At 41.8% G+C, this 22,295-nt stretch overlaps 1 protein-coding gene across 2 annotated transcripts; it reads left to right on the top strand.

Moving 5' to 3' along the window:
• The first annotated feature begins 4,668 nt into the window (after nucleotides 1-4,668).
• On the top strand, nucleotides 4,669-21,401 carry LOC112567215 (serine/threonine-protein kinase 33-like). 2 transcript variants are annotated; one of them, XM_025243822.1, is made up of 6 exons: nucleotides 4,669-4,872; nucleotides 16,537-16,676; nucleotides 19,093-19,200; nucleotides 19,526-19,627; nucleotides 20,558-20,662; nucleotides 21,146-21,349. In XM_025243822.1, the coding sequence occupies exons 2-6, from the start codon at nucleotides 16,674-16,676 to the stop codon at nucleotides 21,287-21,289; spliced, it is 462 nt and encodes a 153-aa protein (XP_025099607.1). In that variant the 5' UTR covers nucleotides 4,669-4,872; nucleotides 16,537-16,673; the 3' UTR covers nucleotides 21,290-21,349. The 2 variants fall into 2 exon arrangements, with proteins under 2 accessions (XP_025099607.1, XP_025099609.1); XM_025243824.1 differs by lacking the exon at nucleotides 16,537-16,676 and having other exon boundaries at nucleotides 21,146-21,401.
• The last annotated feature ends 894 nt before the right edge of the window (nucleotides 21,402-22,295 follow it).

Here is a 22,295-nt window from a genome sequence, read left to right as displayed (position 1 = left end):
CTTTCCACGTGGCGAGAGAAGCTATAAAGCTAATGGCTTTTCAAGCAATAAACATTCCGAAATACTAAATACCTCCCCAAACGCAAGAGCAGTATTACACGAGGAACAGCTATGTTTAAAAAAAAAAAAAAAAAAGATAGACGACAAAGAGCGAGAAGAAGAAAGAGAATTAAAGAAAAAAAAAGTTGGAAGCTGCGGAACTGGCATCAGCAGCACCAGAGCTCTCCTTTCATCATGCTTGACTTGCGAACAATGGAAAGCTCCTATAAATAAAAACCTAACACAAACACGAAGACAAACACACACATTCTGATAAATAAAGAACGTGGAAGAAAGAAAATATAGATGAGAATTATGAGAGCTAGCCGAACATAATCCTGTGGAAGCGAGTGGAAGAAGGGTGGACAAGTTGTGGAAGAGAGGGAAGACTGTCACGGGTGTTTTCTAACTTTTCCACTGGAATAACTTTCGTTAAACAGACAAACAAACAAACATGCAAAAAACAAATTTAATGTAACCAATAGGTCATCAATCAATCGATGTCAAATCATCAGTTCATCAACTCACCCATTAATATTAACGGGTACAATTAATCTGAGAGTTGCTGGCAAGAACTTAGCGCCTCCATTACTTTGTTACGTAGATGCCTGGTGAATGCTTGATGTGTTTTATACAGAAAATCACAAATGTATTAATGCAAGACCAACTACTGATGGAGGTTGCAACCAATGGGAGATCTGTTGGAGTATACTAATGAGGAGCCACCCAATCCGTGAATAAACTTTTATGACGTCGAGGGGAAAATGACCTCTTGACCTCTCCCCAAAACCAAGTTAAAAACTGTGAAAGTGTTTATTTCTTGACCGAAACTTTTTTTTTACGGAGTGGGTGTCTTATAACGATCTGGGACACTCATTTGAAAATAATTTTGCAGTCATAAACTTTTTAACTTCACGGTCGCCAAAAACACTCACCTCGATGCCTTGGTAGAGTAGAGGAGTTAATTACAAAAGTGTATTTAATCAAATGTGACACTGAACACCCACACAAGAGATCATTAGTAAAATTGAGGACGCCTCTGCATTCAAAGACCTGTAAAAATGACTCCCACGGACATGACTGGGAGACGAACCACAGCTGGTGGCTTTGAGGACACCATCGACCGACAGCGGTTGCACCATCTGACACATGTGACGCAGGCCAGCAGACATGAGATGCACTGTCAGAGTTAGGGTGGTAATAAACATTGACCAGAATCCATGTCAACCGCTGACGTTCCTGAACTTTCTGTGAACTGAGGTGGGGAAATATGTCGGTGCTAACGATCTGGACATCCCCTCCTTTACAAGATCATGTCATCTGGATGAACCTTCGTTGGTTGCAAAATGCATCCGCGCACATTAGCTCTCTCAACTTTTTTTGAGAGGAGAAAACGAAAAACTGTTGAAGATTAACTGATGGTGTCAAACTTATTGCCAGTTGTCGAGCACAGCCCCGCCAGGATGTGGATAGCCTGGAATCTGAAAAGATTTGTAAGTGCCCACCGGACTCAAAGAATACCTGTCCAAAATCTACGAGTGCCATCTACCAATGTCCAGCCAGAATATGGGGAACGCCCCGGGATGTGGAATCCCTCGGGATCTGTCGGCGTCCTGACGTGGTCTACGGAAACGTCAGAGTGGAAAGGTGAAAGGTCATGTTCTGAACAGCACGGAGACCTTCACCATCCTCTTTGTAAAAATGTCTGTCATTCAGTGCTGCCTTGCATTCACACTTGGTGAGATACCACGGGACAAACGCTTTTAGTCAACCACCAGAAATACCTTGAGACATATTGAGAAGACTTCAGTGAGAGAAAACCTGAAATCGTCCTTCTGGACTTCTTAGTAAAATAAAATAAAAGGACCCGGCGTCTTTTAGTCCTGAAAGGCAACAGTGCGTGGGACAGGTACACCCACCAAACTAAGCATCCTGGTTCGAATATTTGCTGAAAAAAAATTATTTAAAAATATATAAACATGCACAGTCACATGGATACACATGACCATTCGCACATTCTCTCTCTCTTTCTCTCTTTCTCTCTCACACACAGAGACACAAAGAAAGAAACAGACTGGCGAACCAACCTGTTCATTATTCCAGTTGGAAAGACACAAGCAGCCCACGACAGTACCCGGCAGTGTCCCCCGATCTCCAGTCAGGCAGGCAGCGGAAGGAACACACTTTGGCACTCAAAGAGCACCACACAGGTCGCACACCTCGACAGCAATGGCTTACCTTTCTGCCTGTAGACAGCACGCGTCTGCACCGACTGTTTCCCTGCTGTTGATGGTGCATAGCGCCGGTGGCGGGCGGTTTCAATCGTTACGCTTTCTTGTCGTCAAATGTCATCGGCGGAAAACAATCCATTGCTTGCACAGCTCTGGCGCACATCCTTCTCTCCTATAGACCGGCGCACACAAGACGGTGGAGGACGGGCACCTGGCAGACCTGAAACAGCGGTTTCCTTAAGGTCACTCGGGTCACCAGCTCGGAAGGTTAGCCGAGGAGGAGCTGGTGATAGTGTTGACTGAACATGAAGAGCGTGCAAAGCTTTGGTCTACACGCTAAACAGTATGGGAGACCTTCATTCTTACCACATAAACACTCGGAAGGAGGGGAGAGAGTGACGGTCAGGGGAAGGAAGGAGAGAAGAATAGAAAAAAAGCCACGCAAAGGCGAACATACGATTGACAGCTGTTTCAGGTATTAAAATACACCAAGATTCCTTTTAATAAGTAAAGGCATGCAAGTACCTACTTCTCTACCTACCTGCACATCTCCCCCATCTCTTTCTGAGGCTATGTAACGCATAATTGAAACAACTCAAACTGAAAGGTATTTGATCAGAGACAATAATTATACAAGTTTTAATGATTCCTGAGAGACAATGGGTAGTGATCCTATTGCACTGAAAAAAACCCTTTCACAAAATATTATCGTTTATGTTTTAACGATAAAAATTCCCCCAAACCCCAGGATAGCTAATTTGTACTAGTTGCACAGTTACCTGAACCCAACCACCCCAACCACCGTTGTTTTCTGTTCTGGGCTGCCTTTCGAGAAAAATCAGATAACATTGTATCACAAGCGTGTCTGTGCATGTTTTGGGTGGTGATGGGGCTGTGTGGGAGGAAATAATGGAATGGGAGGTATATTTCGTGCTGGCGAAGCTTACAGATAAAGGCATAAAATGTTTTTTTGGTCCTGCACTTCGAACAAAGCAAATCCTTTGAGTGTTTAAGCGACTTACTTTTTCCAAGTTGGAAGCGAACTCAAGCATTTCACTAGCATTTTGTTTTGTAGTCTTCTCAAAATGCATCTCTGGCACGCGAGTGCGGAGGAAGGGACGATAAAGCCGATGGTGCTGGCGGTGGCTGTGCCAGCAAACCGTTCTTGCTGAAGATCAACATTCTTTGTTTAGAAAGAAGTAGAACCGTTTGACGATTTTTCCACGTTTTGGTTGAAGTGTAAAGTTGAAAGTGAAAAATAGATTCACATCAGTAAGTACACCTTTACTGAAATACGAAAAAATTATAGTGACATCAGCGTTCAGTATGTGTTGCATGCGCGTGCACGAGAGAAGTGAAAGGGAAAAAGTGACACCTCCCGCCAACACACACACACAAATACATTTGAAGGGCAAGTACATAATGTTGCCAAAGTCGCACTCAAGCATAAATAAAAACTTGTGGCTCAAAGAATTATTTATATTTCTTTTTTCACATACAACAGTTATATATATATCTTCTCTGCTTTATCGTGTGCGCATCACATCATGTCTAAAGCGTTTTGAAAACTTTCCCTCTCTAGCGCACACCTCAGTAATAGCTATACCTATCAGGACTTCGAAATTTAAATACTTCATTTTAAGACAATTAAAGTTTTTATATAAATATTCGAATGGATGAACAAATTATTATTTTCAAATGGGTTGGCATTCATACGGTTGTTTTGTGGAAATATATGTTAAACCTGAACGAATAAAAAAAATTAGACAATGACAACAATATTATATATAAATAGATTGGAAGTAAAGGTACGCAACCAAATTTCATAAACACATAACCGGTCACTTATCAGACAGCAATAATATCAAAGAAAAACACAACTCACGGCAACAAATATTTTATGGATCAAAATGTTAAAATGCATGTCTTAGCTTATTAGCATCTTTACATTAAAGTCAACATTTCAATGAATAAATAAATAAAATTTTAAAAAATTATAGACGTGGCAACTGTGGCAGTCACTTCCCAATTCCCTCCAACTACTACCCTCTTCTGTATCCCACTTCTTTGCAATATATAACATTTTACTGGCACTAGCTCGAGTAATCAATTTTATTCGTGCTAGCTCCACCCTACGCTTGGCTTTTCCCTACTCCATCAGTCTACGTGGCCTTTGTGAAGAGGAAGAAACATAATGTATTTCAGTTCCTCGCAATCGTGGAGGCATAGGAGCAAGGTTGGAGATGGGGGAATCAAAAAGTGCCAGAGAAGAAACGCAGACAGCACGATGATCTGATGCTGATGAGCGGTACAGCATCACAAAACATTAATAACCGCTGTGGCAAGGGACATAATCCACGAAGGTTTCCCGTCCCGGTTATCTTTTCTCGTGCGGGACGAGAAGTCGACGGTCATGCGCAGTGAGACCTAACATCGGAAGCGCCTATGGAGACCCAAACGAAACTTTCACAGTCCGCCTTTAGCCACTCTACCTCTTTCCACAGCGCTTTAAAATCGATGACGCGACCATGTCAACTGTTGAAGAGGAAATACCAGCCCACGTCTCTCTAATACACCGTAGTTTATTGGAAATATTCTGACGGTAAGTCTTCTGGCTTGTTAAAATATCTTTTTCGCTGTGTTTGAAGTGTGATCGGCTTGTGGCTATTCAGAGAGCGATACGCCCACAGTTCACGGTCAACATTATTCCCAATATTTACGATGTTATTTTAACTGGTTGCTAAAGGTGAATCATATCCGGCACATATCTGTACAAAATATCGATCAATATTCAACAAGCTTGGACTCATTCGCCATTTTGCGAGTGATCTCTTCTTCTATGTAACGTTGATTATGTGTGTACGCAGGCAGATAATTTTAGCAGTTAACGACACTTTAGATAAAATTTGACTACATAGACTGTGAACGTTAGGGTTAGGGTTAATCTTTGAATTGATTATTGATTACACATTTTAAGAACGGATTTGTTTCCATACGCAAGTAATTAATGTCATACAAAGTTTATATCTGCTTTAGCAATTCTATAACTAGTCTGAGTATAATGTTGTATAGGTTATAAGAAAATCTGACAGCTTATAAAATAATAGCAAAAATGTTGTAAAATCACATTCATAGTAACAGTAATAAGACTTAGTATATGACTAACAGATACAACTAAGTAGCTCTATTGTTAGTGCACTAGATTTATAAATTCTAAAGTGCAGTTAATATTGGTAATGAAGACAAATTGTGTAAGCATGATTTTGTGTGGCTGTAAATAACATATATATACTGTATATAGTTCTGTCTGTTTATAAATTTGCACAAGTCAACGGCTATGTTTGATATGGTCGTTTTCCCCCCAGAAATTATTAGAACTGCTTTTATTTGCCTTTCTGAAACAAAGTACAGATTGAGAATAAATTTAAATGATTTTATATATCTTTAAGTCCAGTGTAAAGGAATATTGAGTACTGCAATTTTTATTTATAAAATTGGCAGCAAAATTACCAACAAAAAGGTTCATCCATTTCACAAAAGATATTTTTGCTCATGTTTTTGCTGAAGTGGAAAGAAAAAGGTGCAGAAGGTGCTTGCTATAACAACTTGAGTCCATCACTAGAATTACCTTTTCATTGTTGTTGCTATCTATAGAATGAAAGAATGTTTTTAGCAACTGTTGATTTTTGTTGGGTCAGTTAAAAACTTTGCAAGCCACTTGCTTCAAAGAATGATTAAAGATAAACAAAAGTGAAATGCAGCTGGTGTGCAAATGCTGACAAGGAAACTAGTTACATAAGAGTTTATGAAAGCTCAACAGATTTTATGCTACAGAGTTTAAAGGGACTAAAGCTTGATGACTTGGAAAAGGTGCAAACAAAATTTAGGCTCTTTTCCTTTATTCACTGGGAACATATAGAATTTAAAAAATGAATAAATAGTTTTTTTGCCACTGACAGACCATTGGGAGCTTAACATGAAAAAAATCCTTGCTAGAGAATAAACTAGAGCTGAAGATCAATCATTTCAGGAGCAGCTGAATCAGGAGCATTACATTGAGAGGGACAAAACTGTGTGCTTTTCAGAGTGTAATTGTCATGAGTTTTTCCTTGTTTCCCTGTTATTCTGGTATCTTCCTTAATGCATCCTGAAAACAAAAATTTGGTCTCAAAAGTTGTGTATTTGAGAGAGAGTGAACTGTTCTTTTATTTGCTTTTATCTTGATTCTCTCTGTCCATGGGAAATCATTAAAATCACATCATCTCACTCTCTTGTGGACTTTTGAACTCTTAGTGTTTATATACTATTTATAAAACAGTTGAGAAACAACTTCCAGTGACCAGTCACACATGCACAGAATGCTCTAGACAATCTTGAGACAATATTAGGCATCACTTGCACATGTCCTACAGCATTCTGTAGTTGTAAAAGTAGCTAGTCCTAAAAAAATTTCTCAGGTCAAATGAAAGGGCAGCAGGAAGAGATACAGATTCGGGAATGTACCTGAGCCATGTCCATGTTAAGAAACTGCTTTATTAGTGTTGAATGGATTCATGAAATCGTCACTAAATTTGATAACTAGAGTTACAATATCAGCTGTAATGTTCAGTATATTGTAAAATTTCTTGTGCAGTATGACCTCTGACCTAAATTCTTGTATGTTTGTAGACATGTCACACCAAGTTGTTTATGTTTGCAGACCCTCTCGGCATTTTGGTAATGTGATTTGGAGCTTAGTCATTTATGCATGTTACTACATGATGGGAAACCCTAGATAAACTGCATAATTTGCAAGAGGGGCTATAGTATTGTAACAGTCATAAATAATATGTCAAAGCACAGGGAAGGCTTACAATAGGCAAGTGATTGATTAGCATTTTAATATCATCTACATTTAATCATGAATTTCACATAGGCTGATCAGCTGGAATCTTCAATTAAGTATTTTTTATTCCATGAGATAAAGTGGGGATATGTGTTGTTAACAAAGGTGAGTTCTTAGCTTAAGCACGTCAAATTGTGAATTAAAAAGGAGAATTTAAAAAAAAAGAAAATATATAGGTACTCTCCATAAGTCTTTGTTATTGTTAGCAGAAGCAGTAACATTAATGGCCTGAACTATGAGTGTAAATAAGCATACTTGCAGTTATCATCTGCATCTTGGTTATTAAGAAAAATAACTGTTCATACAGTTTTTAATGTTTGTGATGAAAATCTCATGATCATTTTTGTTAGAATTTATTAGCAGCTTGATATAGAATGAGACAAGAACACATGTATGTAAATACAGTGATACCTCGGTTCTCGAACGCCTTGACTTTCGACCAAATCGGTATTCGACCAGGAAATTCGAGAAAATTTTGTCTTGGAATTCAAACAAATATTTGGAACTCGAACATCCGAACGTCCGAGATGAGCCGAGTTGAGCCGAATGGCGTTCATTCGGCCCAGAGCGCCTTGCTTACGTCATCAGTGACAATAACCATCCCCCTTCCCTCCTCCCTCCACATTCATTCCCTCCTGCCATAAAGTTTGGTACAGGTACAGTAAATGAAACACAATTTACTGTACTGTACAGTACATTTTTGTTTTGTTTTGTTTTTGTTTTTGTTTTAATACACTTTTATTTCTTATTTCTTGTTGAGACTCATGTTTTTCTACATATTATATACAAATTAGGCCAGTAAATAGGCATTTTCTGGGGCTTGGAACGAATTAATCCAGTTTCCATTATTTCCTTTGGGTTTCATTGCTTCGGTTCTTGAACAATTTGGTTCTCGACCGTCCTCCCGGAACGAATTATGTTCGAGAACCGAGGTATCACTGTATGTGCAAACATGCACCTTCACCACATACACATGCACGCGCAAACACACACCAGTTTTCCAAAGTTCCTTCATCCCAACTATAATTTTTCTTAACTTTATCAATATTGCAGCTTCATTACATAATCTCATTGAAGCAAATGGTTAGCTTTCCATTTAGCACCCTCTTTTTAACTCTAACTCTAACTCAACCCCAAACCCCACCACTACACTAACTGACCCTATACTCATGTAGACACACACATGCGCACACACGGTGGAGAAGTGTATAGCAACTAAAGGGGAGAATAAATTTCTTTTGGTTTCTTTTACTTGGACGTCAGCATTTATTGCATAAGCTCTCCCAGGCCAGGCTAGTGGTCTTTCAATGCTAACCCTTTCATTTCCTTTTTCGCTTTCACCCTGTCTCACTCACACACTTGCCCAGTCTGTTGTGCCAGCAGATTGACTGGTTTACAATGGAAGGCAATGCCAGCCAGTATGAAAGTGAATCAAATAGAAGTCTGAACATGCTGAATGTATAGGCAGTCATGGAACATTTGAGTGCTCTGTTATCTAATCTCAAGCCTGCTGGGCTTAGTCAACTGCCATTTATCTTCTGGTTTCCCCATGCGCTGTCACTTGCACATGCTTTTCTTGCAGTTCTCAAATGCACATACTGCATCTGCTCACCAGTCTGAAAGGAATTTAATTCTTGTTGAAGGCTTTGCCTTTGACGCTGAGACTAGAAGTCAAGACTCCTTGTAATTTTGCTGATGTCTTGCCCTGATGGTTAAGTTATGTAGCAGAGACCTGTTTCTTAATTGCGTCTTTCAACCAATTCTTTAATCATGACAACATTGTAGTTCTAATTCAATTTTGATAATGAAAATGGCAGGTGATTCACTTTGTGCTGATATGCTGGTAACTGTTCATCTGGGTTTTGTGGAAAGTTTCATGTATGCAGGCCTGTGATTGATGTAGGGGAAGAATACACCAAATTTTATGCAGATTATTTAGTGTATTCAATTATTTTTTTATTTTATTTTACATATTTCACATTTAGTATCTATGCAAAAGTTAATGCATAGTGTAGTGGATCTTGCTAGAGTGTAGTAAAATAGAAATGGTGGTAGTAATTGAAGAAGAGGTTGTTGATAGAGGAGATACATAAACTGAGTGTATTCAAAATGTTGATTTGGGTTGTTGTGATGACTGGGCTTGGGCTGTTCAAAAGAGACCCATAACAAAAGCAGCCTTTGCTTGAGTAGAAAGGGAAGGCCTGTAACATAGCTACACAAGAGCTTGAGTCATGAATGTTTGTGGGACTGAGATAATATTATATTTCGCTAGCAGCACCCTGTGTGTTTCTAGCATTTGTGGCTCCTGCTATCCTTTAACTACCACCCTGGGTATCACAGAACATGGTGTAACCAGTCCCCATAACGTTTTGTGGCTGGGTGCAAATTGGGGCTTTGATGGATTTTCTCTAATTTCTGGAGATCAGCTAGCAAAGATCTCGTAAATTACAGGTGCTTTGGGACATTATCGATTTTGGGAGGGAACCCACACCATTACTATCCCTCTTCTGGCCATTCCGCTTTTCATTATACCTCCACCCACGCCCCACCAACATATACGCAGGAGAAACTAAATTTAGACAGCAGCACAGCTTTGCGAACGCCTGATGAACTTTGAACTACCCTCCATGGTCGGGACCACAAAAAGCATTTCACTGGTAATCAAAAAAGTTGGCTGGCTCTATAGCTAGCAGTATTATTCAGTGCGCGGGTCTGTGCATGAGTTTTTAAATCTGGCGTCAGCAGGGCACGCAGGCCAGACATTTTGAGACTTGACTTTAGAAAATACTGGATTGGTTTGAGACCAGCTCGGAGCAGTGAACCACTTTCCATTCCGTACCGCCGGTTCAGCAGAACGGGTGCCGGAGTTAGACGGCGAAAGAATTGTGGGATGACCAAGACACAGTGGACCACTTACACTTTCACTGCCCCTGTCGAAACAAGGTTTCTCTGGACATTAATACGGGAAAATCCTCGGGGTTGGTGGGGTAAATAAACATAATTATACAGTTAGTGGCGACAGTGGTGAACCGCGCCCACGTGAGGCTAGAACAGGGGTGGGGAACGTCCACCCCGAATCATTTGACTTGTCATACCAAGACAGTCACAGATTTCAGTACATCTGTAAGTTTTTTTTTTTCATAGCAAGGTTGTAAATTATATTAAGACAATAATAATAATGTAAATTTTGACGGACTTAGCAAGGAACGTCCATACGAGATATAGACATGACACATACGAGTACATGATGGGACAGACACATATTCTTCTTGTCTGCTGCCTGCGCCTTATATGGACAATTTTGGAGAATTATACATGCATGTGACCCTGTGACCTTAACCCCACTCTGAGGGTTGACCACTTCCTGTTTGATGTCGGCTGTTGATGCACGTAGCGTTCTTGGAGCATGTCTGCTCATCCAAATCATCCTCGACATTGCTGCGTACCTCAGTGTACAGTTCAGTCCAACATTACCCATTCATGGATTTCCAAAGGATGAGCAAAGGAAGAAGCTTTGGCTGGTTATGCCAGTCGTCATTGTGAGGATGAGAATCAAACTATAGCACGTGCTTTGACTGCTCCGTAGTTTCTGCCGGTTCCGTGCACAACCTCAAGTCAAAGATCCGAACAGCTCTCTTGTCCAATTCATCTGTTCCCACTCGCTGTCTACCAGTCCTTGCCTATGGCGAACTCCCGACACGCTTCAGAGTTTTTCGCCTTTCATGTCTTTTGATGCACCTCTGCCGGTTATACTTGCTGATATGTTTTGGTCTGTGGCATATACATACATATGTGTGTTATATCCATTTGTATTTGAATGTGTGTGTTTTGTACTCCGAATATATTTGTAAAGCGCATTGAGTCTACTGCACTGTGGACAAATAGGCTGTATTATAAGTCTGCAGCATTATTATTATTTTCTTTAGGTTTATGAATTTATTTGTACAGATACAAGTAAGTCTGTGTGTGCAATGCAGTATGTGTGGGGACTGTAAACACCGTGAACTCAAGTCTGTACGATTATTTTTATTGTACTTCACTGTACAACCACACACAGCAAACTGTGTATTAGGGGGAAAAGTTTGTCTTCTCTTTTAAACTTTTAAATTGTAAACATATATATTACAGACTTCAAACAGTTTTTTTAAAACAGTGGCATACATAGTTTTCGTGCAATTACTGAAGGCTGATTGTGGTGACTCAGACGACAGTGGTGTCGGGCAGGCTGAGGTTCACACTTTTAAATAGTTTTGTATGACCCGCGAATGATGTGATAAATATCAAAATGGCCCTTAGAGGAACAAATTGTTTCCCGCCCCTGGGCTAGAAGGACACATCGGAAGCTAGAAAGTTAATTAGAAAGGCCAGCTCGTGTATCCAAAGTATAGCCATCGTCCTCGGCAAGGGCTGTGGTGGTAGTTGTGGTAGTCCGGGTGCTGGGCGTGCCTCGGAAGGACGGTTTATGGAAGTTTGAACACACCCCGGGACACTGCACTTGGCGCATGCGTAGCGAGACCATAACCATTACATGTTCAAATATTGGGTGGCGATGGAGCCGATACCGAGCGGCAAGCTTGTGGTGATTGTACTGGGATAAGAAATACATGATGGGGGAGGAGAGGGGAGGGGAGTGAGTGGCCGCGTGCCACCTAAACACTACACTTATGTTTGTTTGTTTTTATTTAGTTTCTTTTAATACACATTGACGTTTCTCTTTGTCGAGGCTGAGAATGACGACAGGGATGATGATGAGGATAGTCGTGAGTTTTTGAGTTCGCTTACAAAGGAATAATACACACAGGAGTAGAAAAATTGGTGTGTATGTGTGCGCGCGCGTGCATGTGGGAGGGAATTGGTGGTAATATTATTATTGCCCGAGTACCGTTTTATTGCGTCTTTCTTGCTTTGTTGAGACCTGTATGGGAACCCCTCGTGCGGCTCGATATTGTAGCCTGGAATCCGTCGCCAAACATCTGCAGGAGCTTTACCACAAGCGACAGCAACAATCCGCTGTGCTGTAACGGGCTGTTTGTCTGGCGCCTTTCTTTCTCCTTTCCCTCTGTGTGTGTGTGTGGGTGGAGAAGGAGAGCGGGAGAGGGACAGTTCAGTGCTGTAAAATTACTGTATTCCATTGGGAACGTGACTGGAGAAGAGACTGGAGGAGAATGCATGTAGCGGCGCCTATTAATTTGCTATCTAGCATTTGCAACCCATGTTCAGTATTTAGTGTTGTTTGCCATCATGTTTACCATCGTGGCGTTTAAAACCCAGCTAGGGTACTCCTCATTAGGAAACGTTTTAGGTGGACAATGAACCTATTTTGAAGCCGACATTTGGCGGTCCAGTGAAAGAGAGGCCTGGAGAGAATTGGTCTCTAAATAGGAGAGAAAGCAGATGTGCTGGAGACGAGATTTGAACCCACAACCAACAGATTTCATTGTCATGGTGACTAGCGTTTTACTGCTACGCCATTGTACCGTGTCTGTGAGTGATATAAGAAGGAGAGAAACTGGAAAATATGTATAATGAGAGAGAGAGAGAATAAGGAGGTGGTATATCAGCATTTTATATATAAGCATCCGATAGAGAGAGAAAGAGGGATGGAAGAGATGGAAATGGAATATAAGCATCTTAGAGAGAGAGAGAGGCGGGGCTTGCCAAAGAAAAAGACAAGTCCACTGTCCCCACTCTCCATTGTACCGCCAGATGTAATCACTTGTCCGGCATTGCCTTTGATGGTGTGTAACGATAAGCACAATAACCGCATTTGCCGTTGTTGTTGTTCCGATGTTGTGCTTTCTTCTTCCCTTTCCCCTGCATTTTCAATACCTGGGTCGTACATCAGCCATGCTAACCTAATCCAAGTGCTGTTGGCTGTGCGCACGACTGGCCGAGGTCTGGTCGCCGATGGAATGTCGCTTGAAAAATTAATCTGGGGCTGGCACCGTTCCCCGGGTTACGGCGTCTTTATCGCTTGTAAGTCGGCGCTCGCACCCGGCCGCTGGAGCCACCGCAGTGACGCCACCCTCAAATTGGTTACGACGTGATGCTGCTACCCGTAAACGCGACCTTTCACGCCATCTCTCTCTCTCTGTGTATGTGTTTTCTCCCGTTTTGTTGCTTCTCTCCACTCTCCATCCTGCCTTTCAGGTTTTGTCAGCCCCACACAGCCTCTGCCTCTCTCCCTGATACAGCTTCGGTTGCTGAATTGGTGTAAATCCCCAACAGCCACCACCACCCGGACTCTTGGTAAGCTCTAGTGTCTCTTTTCTTACTTTCATCGGCCCCACTATTGGTCCCCCGTTCTGTCAGTGTTCCTGCTTTCTTGTCTTTTCTGACCGCGTTTCAGCAGCCTTGATGGGAACTTCTTTCCCACTGAGTTGGGCGACCCCTGTGTGTACTGTATAGTTGGTCCTTATGTGCTGTGATCAGCATGAAACCCCAGTCCTAACCCAAACGCTAACATAAAGTAACCTTAAGTACTTTTCACGATATAAAGGGCTTTAAAAATTATAAACAACAGTGTAGAATATCCAGGGAAGGAACATGAAAAAAAAAAAGAAAAAAAAAAGAAATGAAGCTAAGAAGTATTTTAATCAATCTCGCCAAACGAGAATCGAACCTGTGACGCTAGGGGAACTAAACTCGCTTTGGTGGGTACGACACAGTGGCTATATAAACAGTTGATATACAGTTAATCTATTCTAATCTATATACAGTAGGAATTCATTGTCTCGCCACCCTCGCCTCTCGTCGTAGCACACCCGATTTTCTCCAAAGTTACCCCCTGTTTAGGGATCATGTACCCGCTTTATGCCGCTACCCGTGCCTCGAGCCCAACATGCATTTGTCTTGGATGGTGGCGAGATAACGAATTGGGACTGAAGTTATCGGCAAGTCGCTCAACTCAGTGGAAAAGTCGCGACACGGACGATCGGTTGTGAAAGGGGAGGAGCGGGGCCGCCGGGTCTTGGAGCTGATCAAGGATCACAATCCATGGAGAGCTGATCAGTTCGGCGATCGTAGGGCTAGCAGCACGGAAGTGACTGCGCGTTGCATTGTGGGTAAGGTACCTGGCCGCCAGACATGCGATACTCCCGTGTCAGAACGCCATCAGGTTGCAATTGGGTTGTTGGGGGGAGATGGGTGGTTGTGGTGATGGTGGTGGGAGGTGAACGTGGCACTGATAATAAGAGATATGATGTTTTCATGGCGACAGTCATCGCAAGAGTATTGGAGACGATTGCTCAACGGAGCCGTCTCTGTCTCTCTCTGCTAGGATCCCGGCTAACCAAACCCTCTTGGTTAGGGTGCGTGTAGAAACACTGGGTATGTGGTGTTTATATGAGGGATTGCCATTCCCGAAGGCGTGTGTGCATAAACGGTTTGCAGGCTCGGTAATTGTAGGGCGAGAAAATTGTGGCTGCTGTCATCGTGCTTGCAGCACCCAACCGAAGGTTTTATCGAAGAAATTTCTTAGTCGTTGATGGTGGGTGGGCGAGGGTGGGTTGTGGGTGACCGGGGTGGTACAGGTCCTTACAGAACAGGCGACTGAAGAGCAGCTTGTGGTGAGCTGACGGGCGGCGGGCAGTCTGTGGGCAGGGTTGAGCATAATGTAAGTATACTATATCAAAATATAAGCATCTACCCATTTAAACTTTTTGCTTGGTGTTTAGCAACCAGCCATTGCGACCTGTATTGTGCACTATGTCGAAATGGAGCTTCGACTGGGAACAGGTCTTTACACGACAGTGACATGACAACTTTGTCAAACTTGGACAAATATATCTTCTTAGTTGTTCAGTTAAGAACACCCTTCAGCGATATAACACGCTTTACTTAACTCTATAGGATAGTTTACTTAGCGCCGTAGCTTGCGGGCTTTTTACAGATTGAAAATTCCTTTCCCATTTTGAACTCTAAAGAAAAGAAGAAGAAAGCCTGCTTTTGTCACCTTCGCTGGCAAACGTTTGGGTTTCACGGAAAACCCAATATCACGACAGTGAACTCTAACCTACGGTCGTGCACTCATTGCAAGACGGAAGCCAGGCACTGGGACAGGTACTCCCGTGAAGAAAGAAAAAAGAAGGATGTGTATTTTTTAAGACGTGTGTACATAAATCACTTGCCCGGATGTCCTCGGTTTGAGTCACTTCTTCTCTGTAACATGTTCCCCCGCGTCGATACAAGAACTGGACGGGTCGTCTTAACCGGCCACCCTTGTGCCATATGTGACTATATTTGGCAAATGTTTTACTCGGCCCTCATGTACAAAACTCGCCAAATTTATGCCACGTTTCAGAGTGGGTCCTGTCAAGGAGGGCCGGAGATTCATCGAGACACCCGGGTACCGACAAAGGTCATTTCGGGTTGCACCGCAATGTGGAGGACTTAGCGCGCGGGGGTAGCAGGACCGCCATGTCGCGAGACAGGGTTCTTCTGGCTCTTTCTGCTGCTCTGGACAGGCTGGCTGGCTGGCTGGCTGGGCGGTCATGGCCGTCCCCGAGGTCCAGTCGCCTTGTAAGCCCATCTGCGCCGTGTTACGTTCTCGCCACGTTTACAGTGATTACACTTGACTGCCTCGAGTGCTGTTGGTGTCTGCCGGGTGGCAAGACGGTTCACGCGTGCGGACACACACACACACGCGCACGCCGCTCAAACCGTTTTACGTGATTCCTCAAGCTCCCTCCACTCCTCCAAAAATAACTTAAAAAAAAAAACAAGTGCGAAGACCAGACTGTTCGCTGGTGGACGGAAAGAGAAAAAATGCTTTCTGTTTTCTTGCTCACTCTCTCTTGGTCTCTGTGTGTGTTTTTTTTCTCTCTCTCTCATTCTTGCTTTTTTTTTCTTTTGTGTGTGTGTGTATGTTTTCTTCTCAGCTTGCGTTCGTGTGTACGTGTTCTCTCGCTGTCTGCTTGTTTGCGAGTCTATATAGGTTCTGAAATATATTCTGTGTGTAGTATGGATTTATGTATGTGTATGTATGTTTGTGTTTTTCTTCCTGTCAGGTTGCGCGCGCGTGTGTGTATATATGTTAGGCCAAAGCCCGAAATCGGCCAAAGTGGCAGCTGGCCGGCCAAATGGGGATGTGGCCGATATCGCATCACATTCACCGGCCAGTGTCCCATCTTTTCTAGGTTTCTGGATTTGGCCAGCCAGTTGGCGAAATGGCATGGGGCGATCGGCCAAAGTCGGAAGAAAAAGAAAGATTTTGGGTGTTTGTATACTGTAATGATAATCATATTATATTGATTATTAATTATACTAAATTGGCAAAAAGTCAGATTAGTTAATTACAATCTCTATCATCACTTGTTACAACAAGATGAACTTTTATGACATTTTGAATTACACAGCAGTTTGTTATTTTTACATTTGCAGCGATTTGTTGAGCACCGGGTAGTGCCATTGCCTCGAGGGTAGCCGCGACCGCCGGGCAGTGGTTGTGGAGACAGGACGGTTCGTACTGACTGTTCTTCTGTGCCCACGGATGCCGGTGTGAGCAGTTTCTCGTCAGAATGGTAAATTCACTTCTGGAATACAGTTGTGTGAGAACACCATGTTCTTCTATCTTGAGTCTTGTATCAGCACATGAATATTGGCCAGGGATGTCCCGCCAGTTCGCGAACTGACCGGCCATAGTAGCATATATATATATATCCACCCAGTACATCGGACATTGGCCACACACCTCGGCCAAAGTGCCAAATGGCCGGCCAACTCGGGAACTGGCCGAACTTCGGGCTTTGGCCATAATATATATGTATTTATATTTATGTGTGTGTGTGTTCTTTCTTTCTGCTTTTACGCGTTATGTGTGTGAATCTTCTTGCACGCGCGTGCGTGTGTGTGTGGATGTAAGTTTTCTTCTCACTCTCTGCGTGCAAGCTTGTATGTATGTGTGAGACTGTGCGAAAGAGAGTGTGTGTGGACACGTGCGCGTATTTGTGTTACCCTCAGCCGCCTCACAAGAGATAGAGCGAGCGGCGGAGCAGGAATCTTGTGAAGACCGTTGAAGCGGAGAATCAAAGGGCCGTTTGTGTACGTGTTTATCGGACTGCCTGTCGTAGCCGTGTGCGACTAAAGCCTTTGCCAAAATGCAAAACAAAACCTACCTTTGAAAATTTTGCAGATTTGGAGCCTAAAGGTTTCATCTGCGATAATAAGGCTCATTTGACTGATAGCAGTATTTTGCATCAAAGACTCTGTGATACAGTTTTCTTTTTCAGATACTTATTTTTTTAAAGACCTGCCCATCCTCCCTTCTCACTCGCCATGAAAGAAGAGAGGATGGCATGTCGTATGTTCTGCCTCATTTGTACAGGAGAGAACTTCATGAAACAGAAGTGATATAATAATAGGATTTGTATAGCCCATTGCCCCTCACGGAGGCGAGCAGGATGCGCTTCGCGGGAGACCTACAGGGGCGATGGGGAGAGTCCGTGTGATGTAGACCTCACAACCAAGCATAATACATGAACATGCACTGTTTAGCAATACAAGAACATCAAGGAACGCAGAGATAGGAGTGTGGGGGAGAAAGAACAGCAGGATGGATGATTAACTAGATGTTTCCTAAGAGATATGTTTTAAGTTCAGAAGGAAGGCATGTACCGATTCCTCTGTGCGGGAGACGGATCAAGGCAGGCCATTCCAGATACTTAGGCCGGAGAAGGAGAAAGTGCGACAGCCGAATATGACACCCTCCACTGCTCACCCGTTGTATAAGAAAGGAAACAGGAATCAGTTCCTCAAAACCTTGATAGATGTTTGAAAATTTGTCTTATGGAAGTTGCTTTTCCTCTTCCAAGTTAATAACGGCCATGTTTGACTTACTGGAGTATTTTTACATCAATTTTAAGATAATTTGATGTTTCTGATTTCGTTTAAAAAAAATAAAAGGGTGGCCTGGCAGGTGTTCTGCCTGCCATGGGTAGAGGAACTTCCTGTTACAGAAGGAATACGACACCCTTCCCAATCCCGTTGTACGCACTTGCGGACATGGTGTAAACATTGCAGACGGCTCCTGCCGACCATTAGACCACTCTGTAGAACGCTAGACCACTCTGTCGACGTTGTTGGTGTCGTGTACATGCACGCTACCCCGTCATTTTCTCTTCTACCCTTTATAGAAAATCAATGGATCGTGTTCTAGATAGGCAGCGGCACGCGGGTCGGAGGGGTGTGTGTGTGTGATCCGGATGCAATGCACGCCGGTAGGAGGGACAGAATGCGGGTATGGATTTTTGGGTCTGATTTTTATCATGACTTAGTTCAGGGAGAAGTCTCGGAACCTCATGGTATGTGTCACCAGCCAATGATGGTTAAAGGTTATTAATCTCATTCTTTGCCTGAGAAGAAGTAGCAGTGATGATGATGATTGTTGATTGATGATGATGATGATTGATTGATGATTGATTGATGTTGATAATGATTATGATGATGAAGAAGAAGAAAAAGCTGATTTTTTACTCCCCATTTATTTAACAGACCTGACTTTTATAAACAACTTGCTTAAATGCATGTAGCATCTGTTTACAAGGCTGGCTGTCTTGCCTTGATATGGCCTTAGCTGCTGGCATGAACACCAGTTTCCCCCTACACATCCCCAACTCCTTAATAAATTAATAAGAGGCCAAATAGTGTCAGTGTTTTCTCAGAAAAAAAGTAGACTTATTCTCCCAGAGGGTATAAAACCTTAACCTTCAGTGTGCGGAAGCATGCATCACTCTCATTGCTCGCCTCTGTTTTTTATTTGTAGTGGTCTTTATAGCTGTTGTAGTTATTTGTAAATAGTCTTTCTTTGTCATAAAATCAGATTGAGTGTGTTTGATAACTTGTATTCTTTATTAGTCTGGAAGCCAGCAAGGGGGCATAATGAGTGTGCTGCCAGAGGAAAGGGAGCTTACTATGCCATGTTTGCTTGTCTTGGTGCAGATGTTGCAATCCTGCGGCACCAGCAGCAGAGGAAAGGAGAGCAGCTTAAAGGATGCTGTTCCTCACACCCGTGTAGATGGGGAGGCCATGCTGTATGAAAACTATCAGGTGAGCATCTTGTGCTGGGATTCTCACACAGAGGTCAACATAGAAGTTAGCTTTTTACACAAAGGTCAGGATGGAAATGAATTTTAAGACATTGTTACATCCTACATGTAGAGTTACCATTCTGTTGTGCATGCTGTGCGGTCTATGAGAAAATGTGAATAACAAAATGAAATAATTTTTTTTTGGAAGAAGATGATTTTGATTTTATTAATGGTTTTGTGCTTTTATATTCACCATTGCCTTTTTTCTTTAATGATCAGCTAGCCTGTGAATGCTATTGACAAGTTGAAATGTTTTTAAATGAAGTTGGGTCTGTAAAATACAGGTGGGTAAAAAGATTGGAGAAGGTAGCTTTGGCAAGGTCTATGAGGCTAGACACAAAGAAACAGATATCTTCTGGGCCATCAAGAGCCTTAACAAGGATAAGGTGAGTCTTTGTATGCATTACATTTTTATTCTTTTAAACAAGGCTCATTAAACTTTACAGTAGGACAAGAGAAAGCGAGAGACTTGGGGCTTGCTATCTTTAATGTCATTGAGATTCAAGTATAATATTAACAAAGTAAAGCAAAATATAAAAACTAGCATTCTTGTTCCACTGAAATCCAGGAATACATTTGTGACCATCAGGCACCAAAATTTTATGGATGATCGTCAGGTATGGTAGTACATTGTTTTGACTCTTAAAAAAAGAGGCTTTTAAGCACATATCCTGGGTAATACTATAATTGTTTAATCCTTTTAACAGCCTGTTTGTATTGTTGCATCAGAATCAAACCACCTCTTACTGACATTAAGACCCAAGCTTCTTGTTCTCAGTTTCAGTGCACTTCTATGCCATTAATAAATATTTCTCTGGCTGCATATTATCACTAAATGGAGAGCATTGACATTTTTCACTATTTTCCATTTCTGAATGTCTGGTTTGGTAAAGACAGCAGGTGAGACACTTTTTAAATTCTGCTACAAACATTTCATCATCCCTACCTCTTTATGAAGCAGCATAATATAGACACCATTCTCTGCTAGTGTGATTTTTTTTTTATGTCTGTAGCCCTATTGTATTTTCCAGACTCATACTATTGTACAAGCATTTTATATGCCTGTGTTGAGTCTTGATGCTGGTAACTGTACCAGATGTAACCAGTAGTTTGAAGGCCTTTAGTTCGATGAATATTTTCATAGTGAGCTCTTGGCACATAGACATAAAAATTCAGTAACAGTTTTACCCCAATCCCATCCAGTTTCAGCCAAGCTGAACAGACGATACAAAGCAGATTTGTGTTCTTTAGAGTCTTGTTTGAGAGGCCATTGCAAATGCAGCTTTTCTGAATAGCATTTTTGTGCTCTTTATAAGGCCTCGAGCATGGCTTTGAAGCAGGTTGAACGAGAAGTGACCATTTTAAAGAAGGTCAACCATCCACACATCATCAACCTTAAAGAAGTGGTTGAGTCGGCCAAGGTAAGAGTTTGCTTCTAGGTCATCTGGATCAAAAGTTTATATTTTTCTTTTCTTTTCTTTTATTTTTGCTCAGTCTTCTGTGTTATTGATGAATTCAAATGTTACTTCAGTTCTGAGTTAATTGTATCTTTTTACATTTGTGATTCTTAACGATACAGAGCTAAAATATTAAACATTACAAATCAATATCAGACCTGTTTAAAGACACCATCAATTGAAAACAACACTGCTGTTTGTGGGAGATAATGGGTGATCAAGGGGGTTTCAAATGAAATACAGAAAAGAAACTCTAAACAGGCTAATAGATGGTTTTCGGAAATGCCTTTTTCAAATATCTTTTAACAAAACCAAGTGTTAACAGCCCAGATCTCTGTGCCCCTCCCCCCTCTTACTCACATTATTTCAAGGCATCATATATATAAAGATATTAATTTTGAGATTATATCAATAAAATGTAAAAGTGTGTTTTGGACCTAATTGTAGCGGATGTATCTGGTGATGGAGCTGTGCACTGGTGGGGAGTTGGCAGACGTACTGACGGAGAAGGGGCACTTCACAGAGGAGGAGACCAAGATCCTCATGACCAGGTTGTGCAGTGCAATCTCATATCTGCACAAGCATGGTTAGCATTCACCGCAACTTCTTTTATTTTTGAAACACTGTCACACTTTCTTACCCTCTACCTTTTTTTTTTGAGCCACATGACCACTCTTTCATCGCTTTTGCTGTTACCCAGTACATATATAAAATGAACAATGCTTTGATGGAATGCTAGTTATAGAGACAGAGAAGAAATAGTTGTCATCCTAGGCAAACAGAACAATGTTTCTTGCAGACATTGGGGCGTATTGAAAAATCAAATGTGCCTTATTTTTTGGTGCTATTCCTGTGCATGGAGACTTCCATTGATCTGCTTTTGCTTGTTCAGCTGGATCTGTCACCAAACTTAGATCAACTGTTCTTTATAGCCCACAACTGCCATAGCTTTTTATTCTAGATTTAAGACAAAGGTAGCCAACATAAAGATGATTCTCTTGTATGGATTCCATTGTCATCATTAATTGTAAACCATAGCACATCAGAAAAGATGATTTGTGTCAAACAGCAAATAGAATTCGTGGAGATAAAGTATATTAAAGTATATTAATTAACAAAAAATTTAAAAATAAATGTAGCGGGCACGATTTTGGAGTGAGAGTTGTGTGTGGAGGTTCACTTCCTTTCTTATCACGTTGTACGACCCAAACACAAGTTTTCGTCAACCCGAATTCTTTATTGGGCATGAGGTGAAGGGGAAAAGTGAAGGGTTAAGGGGTAAGTTTTAAAGTATGGTTGACCTGAAATTCAGAACAAGAAAGTCCCATTACACAAAATCTCTCTAAAGCACTTTTCCCTCACATACATTTTACTCCACATGGCATTTCCTAAGCATAGCAAAATCTTTTCTACAGCAAATATCCCCCACATCATTATATTCCTCATGCATTGCCTAACATATGCAAAAATCTTACTACAGCAAATTCCCTCACATACATTATATTCCTTACGGCATTGCCAAAATTATTTGCAAAAGAAATCGTTTCTACAGGCAATCTCCCACATACATTATATTCCTCATGGCATTTCCTAACAT

Source organism: Pomacea canaliculata, linkage group LG6, assembly GCF_003073045.1.
Source record: "Pomacea canaliculata isolate SZHN2017 linkage group LG6, ASM307304v1, whole genome shotgun sequence".
NCBI lineage: Eukaryota > Metazoa > Mollusca > Gastropoda > Architaenioglossa > Ampullariidae > Pomacea > Pomacea canaliculata.
Note: the sequence above shows the minus strand (reverse complement) of the source record. Positions and strands in the feature narration are given on the sequence as shown.

What these genes read in the sequence shown, in the direction of transcription:
- LOC112567215 (XM_025243822.1), top strand. An exon ending in AGAGCCTTAACAAGGATAAG is followed by an intron (nt 19,628 to 20,557) that starts GTGAGTCTTTGT and finishes GCTCTTTATAAG; the next exon opens with GCCTCGAGCATGGCTTTGAA. An exon ending in AAGTGGTTGAGTCGGCCAAG is followed by an intron (nt 20,663 to 21,145) that starts GTAAGAGTTTGC and finishes ACCTAATTGTAG; the next exon opens with CGGATGTATCTGGTGATGGA.